Genomic DNA, 23,477 nt, shown 5'->3' on the forward strand with positions numbered 1-23,477 from the left:
TATTTATTTATTTATTTAATAGAACCAAAAGAAATTGAGGGGGAAAAGGGATAGAGAAGGAGAGAGACAGACAGCTGCAGCACTGCTTCATCACTTGTGAAGTTTCCCCCCTACAGGTGAGGGCATGGGGCTTAAACCTAAGTCCTTGCACATGATATACACTTAACCTGGTGCACCACCACCTGGCACCTGGACACCTTTTATTTTTTATTGCCAAATTATTCTGATCTGAATTTCAAGTACCATGTTGAATAGGAATGGTATAAATGGACATCTTTGTCTTGTTTCTGGTCACAGGGAGCAAACTTTCAGTGTTTTTCCATTGTGATATGAATTGTAGGTTTCCTCTAAACACTGTCATGTTGAATACACTCAGTTTTATTCCTAAAATGCTTCTAGATTTTGTCAAATTAGATTTGTCATTTTCTGTGTCAACTGAGATGATCAAAGTTTTTATTTTATCTTAATGGGGCATATTACATTGAGTTTTTGATGTCTAACTACCCCTTGCATTCCTGGAATAAACTCCACTTTGTTATTCTGCCTAATTCCTATAGTGCACTGTTGAGCTCGACTTGCCAGCATTTTGATGAGGATCTTTCTATCTATCTTCGTAAAGTATATTGGTCTATGATTTTCCCTTCTTGTGATATATATTTTTTAAATATTTATTTGTAAGAGAGGGAAGGGGAACCAGAAAATCATGCTCTGAACTATGAAGTGCTGGGGTCAAATTTAGGAAAACCTCCTATATGTAAATACTTTGCTCTACCAACCTCCTTGGACCTTTGGCTTTTTTTTTTTGTGAAGCAAGGACATTTCTCATGCGTGATATCACTACTTCTAGTCTTACTTTTTCCATTTATATCTAAAGTCAGAGAGAGGAAAGGGCAGGAGGGAAGATACCACAGTCCCAGATCTTCCCTCAGTTTCATAGCACCTTCCATGTGATGCTGGGGTTTGAACCTGGGTCTCATTCATAGCAAAGAAGCCACCCTACCCAGTGAACACACACCCCTCCCTTCCTCCCTTTTATTTGACTTTTTAATTCCAGTCATCCTAGTGGATGTGAAGTGACATCTTATTTATTTCAATTTGTTTTCTCTTGATAACTAGTGATGTCAAGCCTCTTTTATGTACTCGTTGGTATCTGTGTACCTTTTGTTGTTGTTGTTGTTTATTTAAATTGGGGGAGCCTTTTCCAGTCCTTTGCTAAATTCTGAACTGGTTTAAGAAATATATTCTTTAGCTATGAGAGTTTCTGCACACTGTGCTCTCAATGCAGAACGTTATCTTCTTGATGGTGCCTGCATCAACCTTCCCAGAATGGCCTGAGGCCACTGGATCCTACTTAGTGGACTATGGTTCTGAAGAGACCCCTGCATCCAGTCCTGAGCTCCCAACAGTCTGGCTCAGGGGATGGAGTGAGACCTGAAGCTGTGTCTGGGCTTCCTTTCCCCTCTGCCCTGCTTCTCCCTAGCTTCCTTGTTTTTCTCCCCATCCATAGTCTCTTCAAGGAGACACTGAACCCGTTTCCTTCTGAGGAAAGAGCTGGGAAAGCCTGAAGGACTAAGAGGACACCAATGTCCACTCACAGAGTGTGCAGCCTGGGAGAAGGTGAGGCCAGAGTGCTGCTCAGGGGCTGTGGGTGCACAGTGCATGTTTGTCAGGGGAGGGTCCGGCTAGGGGTTATTCCTCAGGACAGTATCACTTGGGATGGATGTCACAGTGCATTTTGCAAAAGTCCCTCTAATTTCTGTGTGAAAGACAGGTGTGCAGGGCCCAGGTGGCTGTACAAAGAGCATGGGGTAGACTGTCAGCATTGACCAGGGGAGAGAGGGCAGAGGCTAGTGAGGATTGTTGTGTGTGTGTGTGTGTGTGTGTGTTGGGTGGGGGCAGCTGGATTCAAGGGCTGTGGGTAAGGTCAAGTAGTGTGGGGGCACCTGGACAGATGGCTAGTCACAGAGAGGGAAACAGGACTTGGGAGTGGGGGTGGGGAACAGATAAGGACTGGCACAGACAGGGTGACACCAGTTTGCTGTCCATAGACTGCCCACATCCCCCAACATCATTTCACAGATGAAGAAAGTGAGGCCCCAGGAAATATAGTAATTTCACCCTGGGTCCCCCATCCCGTCCCAGATGGGGGTGGGGGGAGGACCAGGAATTAGGCTGTCCAGAAGAGAATATGCACCTCAGGGGGCAGGGGGCACTGGTTCTGATTTCAAAGAGCCCTTTCAGAGCTGGGGGAGGGTGGAGCTGGGGCACATGGGTTTGTCCTGGGCTGGAAGCCAGTTCACAGCCCCCAGAGAACAGAACTTGGCTGTTTCTAAGATCAGCCTGTGCCCTGACCCTGGCCAGCTGTGCTGTCTGGGTCTCCTGAGGGTCATTCCAAGACACAGGGTGTGGGGCACCCCCCATTCCTCCCCCTTGACAACCCCCCAGTGACTGACAAGGTGAGGTGCTGATCAGAACCAGGCTGGATTCTGAGGCTCCCCCTTCTTGAGCTCTTTCTTAGCTGTAAAAAAAAAAGGAGGGGTGAAATTAGTGTCAGTTTCATAGGATACCTATGATACATTCACCAAGTCCTGTAAAAATTTTTTAATTTGATACTGAGACTTTATTGTTGCCACTAGGGTTATACATATACAATGACCACAGAATAGTGTCACTTTTTTTCTGATAGAGACAAAGAGAACTAGAAAGGGAGAGAAAAGAAGTGAAGACTGAGGGCTTGAACCCAGGTCCTCGCACATGGTAACGTGTGTACTCTACCATATGTACCACCCCGCCCCCAAGTCCTGTAAAACTTCTAGAGGGTGTGGCACCAAGCTAGGCCCACAAAGTGCAGAATCCATGCTAGTCACTTTGATTCATTATTTATATACAGTGTTACATTTCATTTCTGCATCCCCTTCTCCTACAGGGTTTGCTGTGAGTAGACAGGTTGATGGGGTTCAGTTCTTCCTGGAGACAGAAGGATAAACAAGATGCCTCTGGAAAGGCCCCAACCAGCCCCCAACTCCCCCCCTCATGTCCAAGCAGTACCTGTAGTCCTCAGAAGTCAGTTTCCATCCTTGCACCCCTGGTACTCTGGCTCCCTGCCCATGGTCCCCACTGGCTGGATGTGGTTGCTATGGCAACAGCATTTTCACAGCCTCCAGCCCCCCTCTGAGGTGACAAGCATGGATGGATACGGGCTGATCAACCATTGCCTGCATCCTCAGGCCTGTCTGGTGGGGGCAGGCTGGGGATAGGGGGAGACAACAGAGCAGAATATATGAGGATAAGAATCAGAGCTGATGCTAAGTGGGGAGGGCCACTTAGATCCCACCCCAAGAGCCCCTCAATCTGGCTGGACTGGGAGGGAGACAACTGAGGAGCTGGTTACAAATGCAGGTTCCAGCTATCTCTGACCCCAAGCGTCTGGCTTTCATGAACTGAAGTGCGGTCCCTTGCGGGGCACTCTTTCACCAGCTCTGCTCACAGCTCTGGGCAGACAGGCCCCAGCCCACACACCACAAAATTCTTGAGTGTTAGTAGCTTCCTGGCACCATTTTGGGCAGTGAGGTTTGTGTGGTTCTCTCCATGAGGATGGTTCCTGAGAAGACCTTTTTGTCCTTTGAGGCCAGGAAGATATATCCCACTCATTTCCTTAGAGTCTAGAAAATTCCAGAACTAGGCCATCAGAGCCCATGCTGGTAAGGCAGACAGGACACACTTGTCCTAAGCCTGAGCAGAACCCTGTGACACTGGGCACCAGAGACTGTGCCAGAGAAGGCCACTGCAGGGGGAGGGGTCGAAATCCCAGCAGGGAAGCACAGGAACATGGGAGAGAAGAGGGCTCTCGCTGGAGCACAAGGATAATACCCTGCAGTTTTGTCTGAGCACTGTATTCACCCCTTCTGGGCATGTGCTCTGGCCAGCCTCCCACCTGTGTCTCTGCCCTAGGTCAACAGAATAACAAAATACATTTCACTTGCTTCTTCATGCCCACCCTTTCCCCCACCCCCTACCCTCACCTCACACCTTTGCTCTTCTACCAGTGTTTCCTGAGGTCCCCACCATGCAGGAAGCAATGCTCTCAAGGTCTGTCTCCCTGACGCCCTCAGTGGCCCTGAGTCACTCCCAAATCTCCCCACACTGTGTGGTCCCCTGTGAGGGCATTCAGGTCCATGAAGGTCTCACAGCCCTGAGCTCCAGTGGGGTATCTGTCCTGCCAGAGAGTGACACCCATCCCCCCAAGGACCCACAGCCTTTTGCCCAGCGAGACCAGGGACCCAGGCTACAGAGCCTCTCTCTTTTCTAGGTCGTTCCAGCCTCCTGCCTCCAGGAGCAGATGCAGACTTTCAGTCCCGCATGCTGACCCCCAGCACAAGCCCTCCACACATGGCAATCTGGGGTGGGAATGCCAGTGGGATATCCCAGGGCTCCCCCACCCCCCTCTGAAGCCCAGTGAACCCTGGCCATTCATGCCCTGAGTCTGATGTGACTGGTGGGCGCTCCCAGCTAGAGGGAGGCAGGGGGACTGGTCTGAGGGGAGTCTTCCAGTGATGTCTGTGAGTCTGTTCCCTCTGAGGAGAAACTGCCCCCTGTGAGGTGGAGACCACGTCCCTGCCTAAGGAGGAGCCGCTGCCAGGAGAAGAAGGAGGCAAGTGGGCGCTCAGGGGCAGGATCCAGGACCTCCTGGGGGACTTTGGTATCATCAGTTAGGCCAGCTTCCCGGGGTACAGGCCCTCTCTGGAAAGGTCTTCTCTGCCCATCTCTGGGGCTCTGAGAAGACCAGCAGGGCTGTGGTAGGGAAGGGTCCAGACCTGGTGAGGCCTGCAGATGCTGCTTCCTTCTCCCACCAGAAGCAGCTCCCCCTGCCCCACCCTGCCCCCTGGCAGCTGCCCTTTGAGAGTCCCGGGGTGCAGGGTGGGCGGCAGGCCCTGCGGGACAGGGGCAGTGGGCTGAGGCCTTCTCCAGCAGGGTCTGGATCTCCTGGTGTCTCAGCCGGGCCTCTGCCCACAGGTCCTGGCCAAGGTCTGTCCGGCTCAGGGAGGCTGCCTGCAGCCCTATGGCCACCAGCTTCTCAGCGGGGAACTCGGACGCCAGGCGCCGCAGGTAGCGGTGGAGGCGGCGCTGGGCCCCTGGGCTGGCCTTCTGGGCCTTGCTGAGCCTGAGCTGGCTCATCAGGTCCTGACAGTCCATGTGGAACCAGGTTATCTGAAGGGACAAGGACAGAAGGAGGTGGGGCTGAAAGGGCACCCACTGCTGAAGTGAAAAGAACAGTTAAGTATCTAATGGGTGTCAAGGACCCTCAGTGTGGATGTGACCTTCTCCACTGATGATGACAGTGGTTCCCCCTTTCTTCTGGGGGCAGCACCCCACTAGTCAGGCACAGTCCAACAGACCTAGGAAACAGCCCTTTCTGGGACTTGGTTCACCTTTTTGTAACATAGGAGCTGATGCCAGAGGGTCATGAGAAGCCTTTGGAAAAAAAAAAAAAAAATACCAGGACTCCTGGCTTGTGCTAAGCCCCAGTGAGGGGAGCTGGGGGAGGCATCTGTCTAGTGTTCTCCCTGTAGCTCATCCCCAAGCACAATAAAAACCGTATCCATTTCACAGAGGAGCAGACTAAGGCTCACAGACAGACATGAACTCACATGCCCCAGGTCACATCACAAGTCAGGCAGGAGTTGGGATTCCAACTCAAATCTGCCTACCTTTGAGAGATAAAACGGCAACAGGTAGGGCTGGGCCTTCACACTCACATAGATCAACCCAGGCTCCCTCACCCCATCCAGGCATGGACGCCCTGAGTCCCCTGGCTCATCTCAGGAGTCTTCTTGTCCCCACTTGGCCCCCAAAATGTCTGCTGCCTGCAAAGGAGCCACCACATTCCCAGTAGCTTGTGAAAAACACAATCTTTCTCTCCATTAATTTAGAAGCCAATAGCAAGCTGTTAGGCTGCGGGGATTGGAGAACCATTTTCTCCGAGGAAACCATCTTTCCTCGGATTAAGGGAACTTGTCTTTAGATAAATGGCTTCATATTCGCGGAAGCACACGGAGCTCATGGCTGGGAAAGGGCTCCATAAATCTCCCTTAGCGGCACAATCGTGTTATTATTACTTAGTGCCAAGCTGCTGCCCGTTCGCTCTCTGCCTGGGGCCAGGTTCACACTGGGCTGTCCTGTCTGTCTGTCTGTCTGGGACTGCATTTTCCAGACTGAGATGATCAGCATATGGGAAATCATCTCATCCAACCTCTGGTGGTATGAATTAAAATTTAGGATGCAGGAGAAGGAGCCTGGTCAGGTCAAGGCCAAAGTGGATTTGAGGTCCAACTCTCAGATCCTGGGTCAGACTCCACCTCTCCACATGTACCCCCAGCCTCTCTGCTTCTCTGCCAAGCTCCTCATTCTTTCTCTAAGCTCCTGGCAGGTCACCCCAGCATTTACTGAGCTTCTTGTGGGTGCTGTCCTTACACTAGATACTCTGCCCAGGGCTCATGGAATTTTCTCAAGGGAGGGGTGGACAGACCAGAGTGAGAGCAAGTGGGCTGACTTTGTGTGACAAAGAGCACCAGAAGAAATAAAAATGGGTGAGAGAGAGAAAGGGGAGCTGGCGGCTGCATGATTAGGAGAAGCCTCTGTAAGAAGAACACTTGTGAACTGAGGGCTGGAGAAAGACGAGTAGCTGGGTTGGAGGGGAAGACAGTTCCAGCTGAGGAGACAGAAACGAAAAGGCCACAGAGCCTGAGCACGGCTGGCTTACCCATGGATGTCTGAGGTTGCTAAAAACAGGACCACATGAGTGAGCCAGGGAGAAAAGCTTCCAGAAAGCTTTAACCCAGGGGTTCTGTCTTCTCCACCTCCTTGGAATAATATAATAATTCCAAATGTGAGGAAATCCCAGTGGATTTAAACTTGACTTTAATTCTCTCATTACGTAGCGAGGCTGGCACTAGCGTCAGATGATCTGAGTTTGAATCTCAGCTCTGTCACTTCCTAGCTAGTTATCTGACCTGTTTCTGGGGTGTAAAATGGGATAATTATGATACCTGCCTTCATTGTGTGACAATGAAGCAAACAATATATCAATTGACTGGAACAGCTTTTAATACCTAAACGTCCCTGTCAGCATCGTCATTGTTATTATTTACAAGGAGTTGTTGTTGTTGTCATTATCACCACCAGGGCTTCACTTCTCTCAGCCAACATTTTCAGATAGACAGAGACACAGTGGGGGAGAGAGCTCAATGGTTATGCAAAAGATTTCCATGCCTGAGGCTCTAAAGTCCCAGGTTTAATCCCCACCTCACTATAAACTAGAATTGTGCAGTGTTTGAATAAACAATGACACAAAAAAAAAAAAGCCCCAGAAAGATAGACAGAGACAGAGAGACTGAGGGAGAGAGGGCAAGACAGCACAGTGCCAAAGCCTCCCCTAGTGCCACAGGGACCAACAGGGACCAGGGTGGTGCACCTGGCAAAGCAGACCCCACCTGAGTGAGCTACCCACTAGCCTTTAGTCGTTTTCTTGGAGGTCATGTGGCCTGTGCAGGACCCTGCAACTGCTCTCCTTCTTCAGCTGGAGGGAGAGGACCCCTTTGCCTCACTGCTCACATCTGTGTTGCCTGGCTCGACCCCAGGAAGACAGAACATGCCTTGTCCTCTAGGCGCCCTAGGCGGGGGCTGGCCAGATCCCTGGCAGTGCTGGGAAGTACCCTGTGTGCTGGGCGCTGGGGTCAGTCTCTCCCCACACTGTCCTCATGCTGAGGGAACTGGACCTGGGCCAGAGATGTGGGCTTTTGTCATCCCATAGGGAGACAATTCTCCCAAGAGGCTCTGTCTACCCCCTCAGCCTCAGTTTCCCCCATAGAGATATGAAAGGGGATGCGGATTTAAAAGGGGTGAGGACTCTTAAGTGAGATCCTGCCTGATGCTCGGTCCTCTTTGGGGCACCCTGACTAATAAATACACTTCTCTCTGTGGGCCTCAGTTTCCCCATCTGGAAGATAAAGATGATGTAAGCAGGTCATCATAAAATGATGGTAAGAATGAAAGGAGGTGAGGTTAGTGGAGCACTGACAAGAGCACTGGGCAAGGAGCCACTAAAATGACAGCCACCAACACCTGATCACTAGGCTATCCCCAGGCCTAGAAGCGGTCACCAGACCCTGACCATTGGAAGAGCACAGAGGGCACGGCACAGGGCCTGGACACATCCATGTCCACTCAGCTCTTCCTCTCTCCAGCTGGGTGGCCTTCTACGGACCTCAGTCTCCTCATCTATTGGGCTGTCAGAAAATTCATGCTGTCTGCCTGCCTGCCTTCCTTCCTTCCTTCCTTCCTTCCTTCCTTCCTTCCTTCCTTTCTTCCTTTCTTTCTCTCTTTCTTAAATATTTATTTATTCTTGGATAGAGACAGAGAAAAACTGAGAGGAGATAGAGAAGAAGAAAGAGAGACACCTGCAGCTCTACTTCACCATTTGTGAAGCTTTCCCCCTGCAGGTGGGGACCAGGGGCTTGAACCTAGGTCCTTGTACACCATAGTGTGTGCACTTAACCAGGTGCACCTGGCCCTTTTTTCCTTCTTTCTTTCTTTCTTTCTTTCTTTCTTTCTTTCTTTCTTTCTTTCTTTCTTTCCTTCTCTCTTTCTTTCTTTGTCTTTTTGTGTGTGTGTGTGTGTGTGTGTGTGTGTGTGTGTGTGTGCCTCCAGGGTTATCACTGGGGCTCAGTGTTGGCACTATGATTCCACTGCTCCTGGTGGCTATTTATTATTATTATTGAATAGCACAGAGAGAAATTGAGAGGAGAGGGGAAGGTAAAAAGGGAGAGAGAAAGACACCTGAATGGAGTTGTACCCCTCTTATCCTATAGTTTTGTAAGTGTTTCTTTTTTATAAATAAAAATAAAAAAGACACCTGCAGACCTGCTTTACTGCTTGTGAAGAGACCCCCTCTGCAGGTGGGGAGTCAGGAGCTCAAACCAGGATCCTTGCGTTTTGTACTATGTGCGCTTAACCTGGTGCGCCACTACTGCACTGGTGCCCCCATTTTTCTTTTGCTGTTTTTCTAATGTAAAAATGCATTATGACTTTGCTGACAACCCAATAAAAAATGGGCCCTGTCCATTTGTCACACTGGGTTGCTAGGAGATAACTGATTCAATGTATCGGGGTTCCTATTACTTCTCACTCCAGTGCTCCCCAGGCCCCCAGTGCACACAGTAGCACCATCCCCTCGTCCTGGCCAAACTGTGGCTCCTGGCAAGACCTCTGTTCTGAGGGTGTTCAGAGCAGCCTCTGGTCCCGCACTCGGCCAACTGTCCTTCCCTAGCCCCTCATATATGCAGGGCAAGATGAGGACGAGCACAAAAGTGGGGTCACAGGCTTGCTGTCTGCCCTGGACTAGCTGACAGCCCCATTCTGACCTGGTCCTCCCAGTGGGGAGAAGAGATCAAGGTGCTAAGCCTCTGAGGTCACCACGACCTGCAGGGATCTACTTGGAGGTGAAAGTCTGTGGCTTTGCTGAGATTCTTAGAAATACTTGGGCTCCCCCCACCTAACTCCAACATTGCTGAAGCAAGTATTCTCAGAAGGTCCTATGGGAACTGACATCCAAGTAACCAGGATGGGGCCTAAGGCTGAGGGCAGGACATAGGCTGGGGGGTCTGGGGGAAGGCAGAGGTGGCTTAGGTGGGGAGACAGCCCATCACACGGGATTTTCCCTTTTGGAAAGTGTGGGTAATTCTTCCCACACCTTTCAGGGACTATGAAAACGTATTCAGAGGCCGAAGACTGTGTTCAGAACACACATACTAACACATGCCCATTACACCCACACAGCACAGCACCCCAAGCTCTGCCAGTCGGGTGGTGTGCAAGGTGTGCAAGGCTCACCTTCTTGCAGAAGCGGTGAAGGTGGAGCAGCGTTTCCAGGTCAGTGCGTTGCCGCTCGGCTGCCATGTAGAAGTGGGTCAGCCTGGCCTGGAAGGCCTGCTGGGAGGCGGTGAAAGCCGCCAGCTCCTCACTTCCTCCTGCCTCGCTAACCCCTCCATCTGTGGCGCCTAGTTGGGCTGCCTGCTTGGACAGCTCCAGGCCACGGCGGTACTGGGCCTGAGTGGAGAGAGGAATATGTGCTCAGTGGAGGTTCCCCCAGAAGTCTGGGCCTCCCCACTACCCTGCTGCTGAGTTCAGAGACTTCCTAAGGCTCAGTTTCCCCATCTGCACAGTGCAGATTCAGGCTTTGGTAGGCAATTCACATTGCTCACTGGGGACTCTGCTGGGTGTCACCTTCATCTGGAAAACTTCCCTGAACCTAAAGGGGATGGTGGGGGCGGGGGTGTAGAGAAGCTCCTCCCTTGTGTCCCCACAATTCTCCCTTTGTTCCCCCATGGAGTGCTCTGGGGACTGAAACTAAGACGGAATCAACCTCTGTCACATGACCCAGTGCACCCAGATGCAGAATCCCTGGTCCTGCTCTCTGAGGCTGACTTAGCAGGGCTCCGGTGGGTCCCTGGAATGTGCACTGGAAGAAACTCCAAGAAATCTGCTATAGGTAGTCTGGGAAGACTTCCTGGACAAACAAAACATCTAAGCTGGGTTCTTCTGATTCAAGCTGTTCTCCTCAGTGTCTCTGGAAGCTTTCTTGCCTTCTTCACCTTTGCCCTAACAGTGTCACCCCTCCCCCCCCCACACCCCCATCCCCATCCCCATCCCCATCCACTGCAGTCCTGCCATGTGGTTCAAAGAACCCACAGCAGCCTGAAGGAAGAAGTCCTCAAACTCCAGTTGGGCTTTCTCCACCGACTCCAAGCTCCCATCCTTGAGGGTCAGTACTGGCAGTCGATGGCGTTCTTCCTGCTCCATCCACTCGCTGACCTGGCCCAGGAAAGGGATGGTGGACATGAAGGAATGTCCCCTGGCCAATGCCTGACTGCCTCCAAGGCTCCCATCTTTAGTCAGAGGCTGGGCCTGGCCTCAAGTCCTCCCAGTTCTGGGGAGAAGCAATCACTTGGGGAAGATGGATCAGCATGGCCCTCAATATCCAGAGAGGAAAGGGCTCTCTGAGTGGGACACTTGGGGTATCACTCACAGTCACATGACAGCCAGCATCCCTCAGTGCCACCCAACCATAAAAAAGGGCAGCTCTGTGCTGGGTGGTGGCGTACCCATTTGATCACACATTATTATACACACAGACCCAGGTGCAAGCCCCTACTCCCTATCTGTGAGAGGGACACTTTGTGAGCAGTGAGGCAGGTCTGCAGGTTTATCTCTGTGTGTAAGGCAGTTCTGGATCCCAGCTGCAAAGTTCTCTGATTCTGGGGTGTCCTGGACAACACGTATTCACTTATTTTCTTCTGGACAAGCCCCACATAGTTGGCAACAATCTGCCCTGCTTAGCAGATGAGGGAAACTAAGTCACCATGCTCACCAGCCTATGACATACAGGAAGTTATAGGCATGCAGGGATGTGCTGGCAGCCAGGTAAAGTGGTACTAGATGTGGGTGCCAAGCCCAAGCCCTAGATAGGTGTATAGCACAGTTGAGGGGCTGGTCTCTCCCAGCCTCAATTTCCTCGTGTGTGTGTGTGTGTGTGTGTGTGTGTGTGTGTGTGTGTGTGTGTGTGTGTGTGTGTGACATCCCAGCACCTTCCCCATACCACTGGCAAGCGACCAGATTGGGAAGCAGTGATAGAAACAAAAACTCTGGTCTGGGACTGGGCCCATAGTTGGGGTTCAATGAGTGCAGCTTTGGGGTGATGTCTATACTCCAAACTTGATAGTTGGGGTTCAATGAGTGCAACTTTGGAGTGATACCTGTACTCCAAACTTGGGAGACCTGCTGAAAATGTATTAAGGCACTGTGGAACCACCCTCTGCTTCCAGGAGTGATGGAGCATCTGCAGAATCCTCCAAGAGTCCTGTTCTGAGTAGATCAACACTTTCAGAGAGAAAGAGACAGTGACAGAAAGACACCACTTTTCTGAAGCTGCCACTAGTGTGCTGGGGGCCAGGCTCAGACCCAGTCACATGCACAAGCCAGGAGCACTCTTCAGGGGCAGGTCACTACTTTGCAGCATCATAACTATGGGTCAGAATGACAGGATCTGAAGCCCCATGGCACCCCGAGATGGTCATGTGGCTGTAGGGGAGGTGACTCTCTGAACTCAAGCTTCTTCCTCTGCATCAGGCACCACTATCTCCATTCCACACCGGCATCAGGACTGGGGAGTATTTACCCTCCCTGTCTGCCAGTGTAGACATTCAAGCTGTGCCTATTTATTTATTTTTTTCTTTGATAGGACAAACAGAAACTGAGAGGGGCAAGAGAGTGAGGAGGGAGGGAGGAAGAAAGAGAGAGACTTGCAAATCTGTCTCACTGCTTGTGAAGTTTCTCCCCTGCAGGTGGGGACCAGAGGCTTGAGCCCAGCTCCTTGCATAAGCCTATGTGTGTACTCAACCAGGTGCACCACAGCCTGCCCTCCACACCTATTTATTATTTTTTAAAAAATGCATGAAGGGCCCCTTCTTGTGCCATGTCCTAGGAAAGCCTGGCCCTCAGAGGACTCTGCAACCTGGTGTCCTCATATCAGGTGGCCTGGTGGGGGCAGCGCTGAATTTCCACCACCACCACCCCCCCCCCGCCCCGACTCCCAAACCAGCTTCCCCTTCACCTGGCGGACGGCAGTTTCCAAGTGGCACAGGCGGACCCGGAGCTCCATCTTCCCTAGCACATGGTTCGATGCTTTGACCAGGACATGCAGGCGTTCATCCATGAGGGCATACAGGGTAGTGGCTTCAGCCAGATGGCTCCTGGGAGGCAGAAGTGGCTGAGAGAAGACCCAAGACCTCCTGCCTGCCCCCCCCCCCAGCCCCAGGACTCCTGTCTACCACTCTCAACAACCCCCCCACCTGCCAGTCTGGGACCTCAGCCTGTGTAGCTCTGCTGCCAGCTTGCTGTGTGATGCTATACAAATCCTTAACATCTTCTTGAGCCTCAGCCTTGAGCTGCCACAGGACTGGAAAGATCAGAGGACACAGCAGGAAACCAAATGCCCCCCACCTTCCCTCCCCTAGTGGGGGTGTGATTTGAGTTGAACAGATCTGGGTTGAAATCCCAGACCTGCTGTTCTGTTCAAGTTATAGAATTTTGTACCATTTGTTCAACCTTTCGGTTTCTCTTTACTGGTGTATGAAAAGCAGAGATAGGGGGCTGGGAGGTGGTGCATCTGATTGCGTGTAAATATTATGTGCATAAGAATCCAGGTTTGAGCCCCTGCTCCTCACCTACAGAGGGAAGCTTCATGAGTGGTGAAGCAGGTCTGCAGGTATCCCTCTTTCTCTCTCCCTCTGTTTCCCACTCCTCTCTCAACTTTTTTCTGTCCTATCAAATAAAATAGAGAAGAGGAGAGAGAGAGAGAGAGAGAGAGAGAGAGAGAGAGAGAGAGATATGAGATTGCTCCGAGATTGCTACTGGGAGCTGTGAAATTGTAGTGCCTGTACCAAGTCCTAGTGATGACCCTGGCGGGAATATTTAAAAAAAAAAAAAAGGTGGGGATAACAGAATCCACACCAGAGTACATATGAAGATTCGATCACTCAGAACGTTGAGTCTCAACCCTAGCTGCACACAGCAACCTTTGTGGGAGATTTTCAAATCTCAACAACCAGGTCCCTCTGCAGACCAGCTGCATTGGGCTCTGAGCTTGTTCTGGGCACCATTGCTTTCCAAGGGGAGCAGAGCCAAACTAGACTTTGCTACTGTAAGTACTTCACACAGAGCTGAGCACCGTGACAGTCAGGACCTGCCAGCACCTACTGCAATGACAGTTCCTATTTCACAGATGGGAAAGCTGAGTTCCAGAGAGAGGAACTGGCTCTCATGCAAGGAGATCTAGATTGGAACCTGGTCATGGTTTTTTTACTCTGTGAATTTCACTTTTTAATTTAAATATTTATTATCTTATTGGGTAGGAAAAATTATAAAGATCAAGAGTCCAACCACATTTTTTAGGAGAATAGTATAAAAGTTACAAAATGTTTATCTGGAACCAGAAAAGAACTAGAATTGCCAAAACAACCTTGAGAAGGAAGAACCAAACTGGAGGCATCCACCCCATCAGCTGAGGCCCTAGTTGGGGAGTCCTGAGATTCCCAAAAAGACATGATGGGCCTAGACCTCTAATAAATCCCTCTCTCCATTGCTACCAGTCATTCCTATCAGGAACAACACAATAGACCCCTTTGTGGGCCCCCATAGGACCTTGCCCTCAACTTGGATCAACAACGGTAGAGAATGTTCCATCCTCCGAAGGGAGGATGGACAATATACTCTATGCTACACCTGAGGAAGATGGGTCCTGATATTGGGGCAGTTTAGAATGTTCCTACTCATGACCACAGAATGTAAGTTCAGATCTAGAGGGATGCAGAGGTCACATAGACTCCTAAGCTGAATATGGGCCCCAGATCATATCAAATTGATGGGGTTTACAGTCAACAATATTTATACCCCTTTCCCATATTAGGGAGCTACTCTCTTCCCTGACCCAGCTTTCTAGTCCTTTTTCCAGCCATGACATCCTCTCCCTAGACAATAACTTGAATCCGTTGGCATATCAGATTTCAGGCTCAGGAGCAAAAAGAAAAAGGAAAAAAAAAAAAAACTAGTATAGCCACGGGACCTTTGGAATTTAACTAAAATATGCTTACTAGCTATCTACAAAACATAGGACACCCCCCCTCCCCCGCAACTCTTCATCTGCACTATGCTAGCCCTTAGGTCCATGACTGGTCAACAATTTGTTTGGCTTTGTATGTTAACTCTCTTGTCAACCACCAGGTTCTAGATGCTAGCATGATGCCAGCCAGACTTCCCTCAACAGACAACCCCACCAATGTGTCCTGGAGCTTCATTTCCCCAGAGCCCTTCCCCACTAGGGAAAGAGAGAGACAGGCTGGGAGTATGGCTCCACCTATCAACACCCATGTTCGGCAGGGAAGCAATTACAGAAACCAGACCTTCCACCTTCTGCATCCCACAATGACCTTGGGTCCATGCTCCCAGAGGGTTAAAGAATAGGAAAGCTATCAGGGGAGGGGATGGGAAACAGAATTCTGGTGGTGGGAATTGTGCAAAGTTGTAACCCATCTTACCCTATGGTTTTGTCGTTTCCTTTTTATAAATAAAAAAATTTGGAAAAAGAAGAAGAACTGGAGGCATCACACTCCCAGATCTCAAATTTTATTATAGAGCCATTGTAATCAAAACTGCTTGGTACTAGAACATAAATAGACACACTGACCAGTGGAATAGAATTGAGAGCCCAGAAGTAAGCCCCCACACCTATGAACATCTAATCTTTGACAAAGACACCCAGACTATTGAATGGGGAAAGCAGAGTCTCTTCAACAAATGGCGTTGGAAAAAAATGGGTTGAAAGATGCTGAAGACTGAAACTGAACCACTCTATTTCACCAAACACAAAAGTAAATTCCAAGTGGATCAAGGACTTGGATGTTAGACCAGAAACTATCAGATACTTAGAGGAAAATAATTGGCAGAACTCTTTTCCGCATACATTTTAAAGACATCTTCAATGAAACGAATCCAATTACAAAGAAAACTAAGGCAAGAATAAACCAATGGGACTACATCAAATTAAAAAGCTTCTGCACAGCAAAGAAACCAATACCCAAATGAAGAGTTCCTCACAGAATGACAGAAGATCTTTACATGCCATACATCAGATAAGAGGCTAATAACCAAAATAAATAAAGAGCTTGCCAAACTCAACAACAAGAAAACAAATGACTCCATCCAAAAATGGGGAGAGGCCATGGACAGATTATTTACCACAGAAGAGATCCAAAAGGGCAAGAAACACATGAAAAAAAATGCTCCAAGTCTTTGATTGTCGGAGAAATGCAAATAAAGACTTGGATGTTAGACCAGAAACTATCAGATACTTAGAGGAAAATATTGGCAGAACTCTTTTCCGCATAAATTTTAAATAACCAACTTATATAAAGAGCTTGCCAAACTCAACAAGAAAACAAATGACCCCATCCAAAAATGGGGAGAGACCATGGACAAAATATTTACCACAGAAGAGATCCAAGAGGCCCAGACACATATGAAAAAATGCTCCAAGTCATTGACTGTCAGAGAAATGCAAAGAAAGACAACAATGAGATACCACTTCACTCCTGTGAGAATGTCAAGATAGCATGAACAAATGCTTTAAGAGGTTGTAGGGACAAAGGAACCCTCCATCATGCTTGAGAGTCCAATGCTTTTGTCACTGCACCACCTCCCGGACCACAATTTTATTTTTTCCATAGAGTTATTGCTGGGGCTTGGTGCCATTTTTTCCCCCATGATAAGAGACAGAGAGATGGGGAGAGAAGGGGAAGAGAGGTAGAGAGAGAGGAGACACCTACAGCACTACTCCACCACTCACAAAATTCTGCAAGTGAAGGCTGGAAGCTTGAACCCAGGTTCTTCTTCGTGGAAGTCCCCCATATAACTTTTGGTCAGATCCAGTAAGGCATGAAGAGGTGTGGGTGGGACAACAGGTGTGGTAATGCTTGGGTGAAGGAAGTAATCTTGGGGCTTTCCACCCCTCTAGTCCCGCCTCATCTTTTTCTGCCCTCGTGGTGTGTGTGTGTGTGTGTGTGTGTGTGTGTGTGTGTGTGTGTGTGTGTGTGTGTGTGTTGGGGGTTGGGGGGGAGCTTACTTCAAAAGGCAAAGGAGAAAAGAGATTGAAAGAAAGCTTGCTTTCCTGGTAGTAGGCTCACTCCAAGTCTCCCCAGCTGACCAAGTCTTCCCATGGGTGACTAGCCTCCCAGGAAAGTGGTGAGGCTCAGGGTGCTGAACAGGATGGTGAATGCCACCCCTCCCGCTGAAGGAGGAGGGAGCAGGGACACACACATACACACACAGACACACACAGACACACGGACACACACACACACACACACACACACACACACACACACACACACACACACACGGAGGCTCATGTGGGGCCACAGTGCCCCCTGGTGGCTTTGTTGGCAACAACTGTCTGGAGGGGGTTATGGGGGCCTGCACGTGAGCGTGTGTGTGTGTGTGTGTGTGTGTGTGTGTGTGTGTGTGTGTGTGTGTGTTTGGGGCTCCTCCAACACCTGTGGAGGACAGAGGGAGGACTCCACATCCAGCATCAGAGATCATTGCTGCACAGTGTTCACAATGCTGTAATCTGACTGAAGACACAGTGCAAGGTAACTGATGCTTTCAAGATTCACGGTGCAGCTGCTCAGGTTCAAGCCCTAGTCCCTCCACATTCCAGCTCTGTAAACATAGGCAAGTCACTTATCTCCACTAAGCCTCCAGCCTCTCCACTGTAAGATGAGGTGGCCACTAGGACCCATTCATGAGTGGGGATTAAACAGATTAACATTTGCAAAGCCCTCAGAACAATGCTGTGCACATACCAAGTGTTATTTAGGTGTTGGTTAAATAACGTTTTTGTGACTGTGTTGGCTCTAACATAAATAGCACCTTCCTAATTACTGCCTGTTTTGATTACTGATTTGCCACTCACCCCTGAATTTAAGGAAGTTTGAATAGAAATACAGGATCCAGCAATTTCACATCTCCATTCTCACTCAAAGAAAGTGTAAACACAAAGTGGAAAAGGTGCCTGTGCCCTCATGTTCATTGCAGCTGTATGCAAAAAAGCCAAGTTGTGGAGGCAGGGCCGAGAGATGGCTCCCCTGGGAAGGTGCCTGCTCTACCACCCAGGCTCAAGCCCACCCCCCATCGCACTGGAGGAAGCCTCAGTGCTGTGGTATCTTTCCTTCTCTCTGCACCTCTTTCTTTCTTCCTTCCTTCGTTCCTTCCTTCCTTCCTTCCTTCCTTCCTTCCTTCCTTCCTTCCTTACCATAGCAATGCTCACCTCCGGCTTATGATGGGGACTGAACCTGGGACCTCAGAGCCTAAAGCATGAAAATCTTTCACATAAGCACCATACTATGTTTCCACCCTTCTGTGTCTCTATTTGAAAAAGTCAACTTGGAACAGTGAAGCCCCCCCTAATAATATATATGCATATGTATATATACATGCATACATATGTATATACTTATGTGCACACACATAGACGTATACAGTCTAAGTATCCATCATGAATGAAAGAAAACACAGCGGGCACTGCCAAGTATTGGTCAACAAGACTTTTAGTCAAGATGGTGGCTCTGACACATTTGTAGCAGGCTAGCAGGCTGTCCCAATCAGATTTGTGTGGTCACACTCTGTGATAGTCATGTGAGAGCATAATGACCATGTGACACCATTCTCATATTATACCCACATCTCTGAGTGACCCGTGGTTAAGGTCCAGAGACTGGGGTCCAGCTGCAGAGCAGGAACACTGGCCTAAGTGGCAAAGGTGGATGGGAAGGCTACTAAGATTGCAGGTCCAGGGGTCTGGGAAAGTTTCTGATGTCATCCAACCCTGGGAACAGTTCTTCCTGGTTTCTGATAGCAGGTCCCACCCATTCCCAGCTCTGAAAGGATAGAACAATGACAGTAACCACAAGGACCACAGCTCTGAAACCAACTGTTGAGTGATTCTCTGCTGTTGACTGCTGAAGCCAGGACAGTGCTAACTACCCGGCAGTGGGCTCAACCACATGGAACCACAACAAAACTGTGGGCTGTGGTAGCACCACCTGGAGTGGGACCAGAGCAATCCAAGGATGCTGACTCAGTCAGACCATCTAGAAGACTTTGGAGTGGGGGGTTGGGAGGAGGACCCCCACAAGAGGAGAACATGGCAGCCCTCCCCCTTGAGCTGGCCCATTTCCCACTCAGTGGAAGCAGAATTTCCTCAGCTTTCCTCCCATCACTCTTTTAATGAAGTTTTGGTTTTTGTTTTTTTTGATTTACTGATTAGACAGAGATAGAAAAATCAAGAGGTAAGGGGGAGGGAGAGAGATACCTGTAGCAATGCTTCACTGCTTGTGAAGCTTTCCCCAGCAGGTGGGGACTGGGAGCTTGAACATGGGGGTCTTTGCACTTGGTAACGTGTGCTCAAACAGGCGCACCACTGCCCAGTCTTCTTAATGAAGTTTTAAGCTGTATTATCTCTTTAAAAATCTGTTGCTGCCTTTAGCTTTGACTTAACTATCTTCCCAATAAACACTGTGGCCGCCCCCAGATTCTTTCCTGACTAGGGGAGCACGAGGACTCCCAGCCCACTGGGGAGATCCTCAGGGACAACATGACTTTATATAGTGGGATGCCACAAAAGAAAAAGTAAAAGAGAAGAAACCTCACATTTGTGACAAGAGATATGGGTCCTGGGAGCATTCTACTGAGGGAAAGAAGTGGGACAGAGAAAGGCAAGCAATCTCACTAACATGTACAATAAAACCAGAGCAAAGAGAAAACCAAGCTCCTAGACACAGAGGCAGAATTCCAGAAGTGGGAGCAGCTGGGTGGAATCCACCATAGGAGCCAAGGGTACAAACATGTAGTGATAAAACTAACAAGTGTAGATACAAATAGGTATACATAAATAGGGGACGACGCAATATACACAATAGTGACTATAGTTAATAATGCTATACTGTGCATTTGAAAGCTGCTAAGGGGATAAAAATGTAACTAAGTATGCACACAGATGGGTTTATTTTTCTTTCTTCTTTCACTATTGAGATAACAGTTTATAATAAACAACAGTTTCAAGTGTAGTTTCTCACCTCAACAACTGTCTTTTTTATGCTGCCACATGTCCAGAGTACAGAATTTTTTTTAAGAGAGAGAGATAGAGAAATGCCACAGTACTGCAGCTTCCTTCAGTTTGGTAGGGGCTGGGCTCAAACCTGAGTCATGCACATGGCAAATCAGCACACTATCCAAGTGAGCTATTTTGCCAGCCAGGGAATAGATTTTAACTAAACCCATTGTGATGATCGTGTCGTAACATTTACAAATATCCAAATACTATGTTATACATCTGAAACAAATATAATGCCACAGGTCAATTACAACTCAATTGAGAAAAAGAAGAAAGAGAGCAGACATTTTCCAGGAGTGTGTATTGTTTGTTTTGTGATGCCAAGATCCTCCACACACCACAAGGTTCTCCTCATCAGGCTAACAAGTCTGCTGTATGGGGGTTGGGGTGGCTGGGAAGTACACACCCTGTAGAGAACACGTTACCATGTGCAAGGACCCAGGTTCAATCCCCTGGTCTCCACCTGTAGGGGGGGATGTTCACAAGCAGTGAAGTAGTGCTGCAGGTGTCTCTCATTCCCCCATCCTGTCTTCTTTCCCTCTTAATTTCTCTGTTTCCATAAAAGGAGGAGGAGGAGAAGGAGGAGGAGAAGGAGGAGGAGAAGGTGGCTTCTGGGAGTGGTGGATTCACTGTGAAGTCACCAAGCCCCAGTGTAACTGTGATGGCAATATAAATACGTTTAAAACGTCTGCTGGGCTGGGCCAGCAAAATAGGTCACTTGGATAGTTTGCTCCTTTGCCACATACATGACTCAGGTTCAAGCTTCACCTCCACCACACTGAAGTAAGCTTGGGTGATGCGGTCTCTTTTACTCACTCTTTTCTCTGTCTCTATGAAAAACCAAAACCAAGTGGAGGAGATAGCATAGTGGTCATGCAAAAAGACTTTCATGTTTGAAGGTCCAACGTCCCCGGTTCAATCCCCCACACCACCATAAGCCCGAGTTGAGCAGTGCTCTGGTAGAAAAAAAGAAAAGAAAAGAAAAGAAAGGGAGGGAGGGAGGGAGGGAGGGAGGAAGGAAGGAAGGAAGGAAGGAAGGAAGGAAGGAAGGAAGGGAGGGAGGAAGGGGAAGTGAAAAAGAAAAGGAAAAAGAAAAGTCTGCAAGAGTAGGTTGGCGGGAGGGAGAGGGTGGTGTGTGACCTAGTGCTCAGATGACCTGGCTGTCACTTCACTTTGCTGAGCCAATTACTCACTGTTCAGTGAGGACACTGTGAGCCTCACGGGGGCTGTTGCCCAAAACCCACCCCTGGATATAGATGGCCGAAACTGGAATTGGGGCAGCAGAGAAAAGAGGGGGGCTTGCCAAGACCTGTAACCAGGCCTCAGCTCAGGATACAGACCCTGCAAACTCTTCTATCCTGGGCCTCCACGATTGCCCCCTTGGCACTGGGGGTGGCCCTACCTCCAAGCTCCCAAATGGGGGGATTAAGGTGGGGGGGGAACCTCACTGTCCTTACCTGACATGGGGGTTACAGTCCAGCCTGGCAGCCTCCTGCTGCAGTCTGGCCAGGGTGGTCCCACCATCATGCTGAAGGCTCAGTAGGCCTGGGTCCCTTAGCACAGCTTCCATCCGCTCCTTGGACTTGCTCAGGTACCTCTCAGCCTCCTGCCAGCACAGAGAAGCAGACAGATGCCCACTCCCCCTCCACAGCCTGCCAGGGCTCTCCACACCCACACCACACCCTCCCCTCCACCTCTGACACCCCAGGGCCTGCAGGATGCTGCCTGTCACCACCAGGGCGACCTCAGTGGTCCAAGGCCATGGTCTCCTGAAGGGACAGCCACCCTGACAGGTTCATGGGGCTCCTAGCAGTGCTTGGGCTCCCCCTGCAGTATGTTCTCTGCACAGCAGCTGGAGGGATCTCAGAAGGCCAATCTGCGTACCCACTATTCTCCAGTGGCTTCCCCAACCACTTAGGATCAGATCCCAGCCCAACAGCTTTTTGCTTACAGCTCCCACTGAATGCAGAAGTCATCTAGGCCTCCCTGCCCACCCCTCCCTCACACTGCTTCTCACTGTCCTCCCTGCTGTTCCTGAGCACAGCCAGTACAGTCATACCTCAGGGCCTTTGCACACATGCTCACCCTCTGCTGGAAGCACTGCCCCTTCCTATGGAAGGCTCCTACCTTCTCATCCTTCAGGCCTCAACTTCAATACCACCCCTCCTTGCCCACAGTTCTTACTGCCATGAATGGCATCAGGGACAACTTATAGCTAGCTACACACCCATTTCTTTGTTGACTTTGTTATTCTTTTGACTTTATTGGTTTAAATTAATTTTTAATTTTTTCTTTTATCTTTATCTCCCCCCACCCCTCTTTTACCAGAGTACTACTCAGATCTAGCTTAAGGTCAGCGAGGGACTGAACTTGGGACTTTGGAGCCTCAGGTATGAAAGTCTTTTTTGTGTCCCCATGATGCTATTTCCCCAGCTTTTGCTGACTTTGTTAGTGACTACTATGCATGGTAAAGTCCATGAGGGTGGAGACAGCCCCAGGCTGGCTGCCCAGAGCATGGCTCACCTTTACCCCTCCAGCGGGGTCTCCCTTTTCAAACTCTTCAAATTCCTTGATGAAAACCTGAAGCAGTGAGCAGGCCTGGCGAAGCTCAGCAAGGAAAGGGTCCAGCTTCTGCAGGATGGAAACCGCATGTTGGGGTGGGATGTCAAGCTGGGCCTGGAGGGAGGGCAACTCCTCCAGCCCAGGATAACACGGGGTCAGGGGAGGGGGGTCAGGCTATGGCTCTCCAGCTTCACCTGCACCAGAATCACCTGGAAAGCTGGCTAACTCCAGACAGCTGAACTCCGCTCCTGAGCTTCTGATTTCAATAGTTCTTCTAGGGAGAAGCCTGAGACTGTGCATTTCTAGCAAATTCCAGGTGATACTGATGTTACTGGTGCAGGGACCAGGCTCTGAAAACCACTGGTGCCAGGAATAAGAGAAGGAGAAGAGAAGACATCCAGTGGAGATACTGTGAGGCAGGGGAAGGAAAGAGTAACAGAGGGTAGGGGTGGGGCAGCTCCTCTGCTCTGTGTCCCACTTCCACTCAGTCCCACCACTTCTTAGCTGTATGATCTCAGGCAAATTACTCAATCTCTCTGAGCTGCTGCCTCCTCCTCTATAAAGTAGAATCATAGTAACTCCAGCCCTACAGGGTCATGTGAGGACCAAATGAGTTCACTGTGCAGAGCACCTAGAATAATGTCCATTGTGGAGCCGCAGTCTTTGTGATCAGCTTTAAATTCTTGTTCAGTAAGATTAAGGCTTGGAAGCAAAGATAAAGTTCAAAAGCCACTGGAGTCCTTCTCCTTGTTAGCACAGTGGTGAATATCCCCACCTGTCTAAAGCCGCTGGATTAATGGAAGGCCTCTGCAGAGGACAACTGGGGTGTTGGGGGCCAAGTATGAAAGGAAGATTTTCAGTTGTACCCTGTTATGTTATTTGTATGTTGAGATATGGTCTTCTCAAAAACTGACAAGAGTTTGAAGAGTATAGAGACCAAAAGCAAATATACAAGCACAGCACCAAGTGAGACTGGCATCAAACAGTGGTTCTGTGTGTGTGTGTGTGTGTGTGTGTGTGTGTGTGTGTGTGTGTGTGTGTGTGCTTCACCCATCCCTTCTGCCCCCACGGACATTTAGTCATGTCAGGGGACATTCTTGGTTGCTCTAAATTAAGGGGTGCTGCTATCAGAGGC

General features: G+C 49.5%; 1 protein-coding gene across 2 annotated transcripts in view; it reads right to left on the reverse strand.

The window, feature by feature from the left end:
* Positions 1 to 787: 787 nt before the first annotated feature.
* The window catches only part of KIAA1755 (KIAA1755 ortholog), a 58,687-nt gene continuing 35,997 nt past the window's right edge, over positions 788 to 23,477 (reverse strand). For both annotated transcript variants that reach the window (XM_060189801.1, XM_016187506.2), the window contains exons 9-14: positions 22,304 to 22,411; positions 21,238 to 21,386; positions 12,668 to 12,806; positions 10,747 to 10,869; positions 9,889 to 10,104; positions 788 to 5,208 (exon numbers count right to left, since the gene is read on the reverse strand). In XM_060189801.1, the coding sequence (XP_060045784.1) occupies positions 4,510 to 5,208; positions 9,889 to 10,104; positions 10,747 to 10,869; positions 12,668 to 12,806; positions 21,238 to 21,386; positions 22,304 to 22,411 (1,434 nt within the window). In that variant the 3' untranslated portion in view covers positions 788 to 4,509. The remainder of the gene's footprint in view (positions 5,209 to 9,888; positions 10,105 to 10,746; positions 10,870 to 12,667; positions 12,807 to 21,237; positions 21,387 to 22,303; positions 22,412 to 23,477) is intronic.

This window comes from Erinaceus europaeus, chromosome 1 (genome assembly GCF_950295315.1).
Source record: "Erinaceus europaeus chromosome 1, mEriEur2.1, whole genome shotgun sequence".
Classification (NCBI taxonomy): domain Eukaryota; kingdom Metazoa; phylum Chordata; class Mammalia; order Eulipotyphla; family Erinaceidae; genus Erinaceus; species Erinaceus europaeus.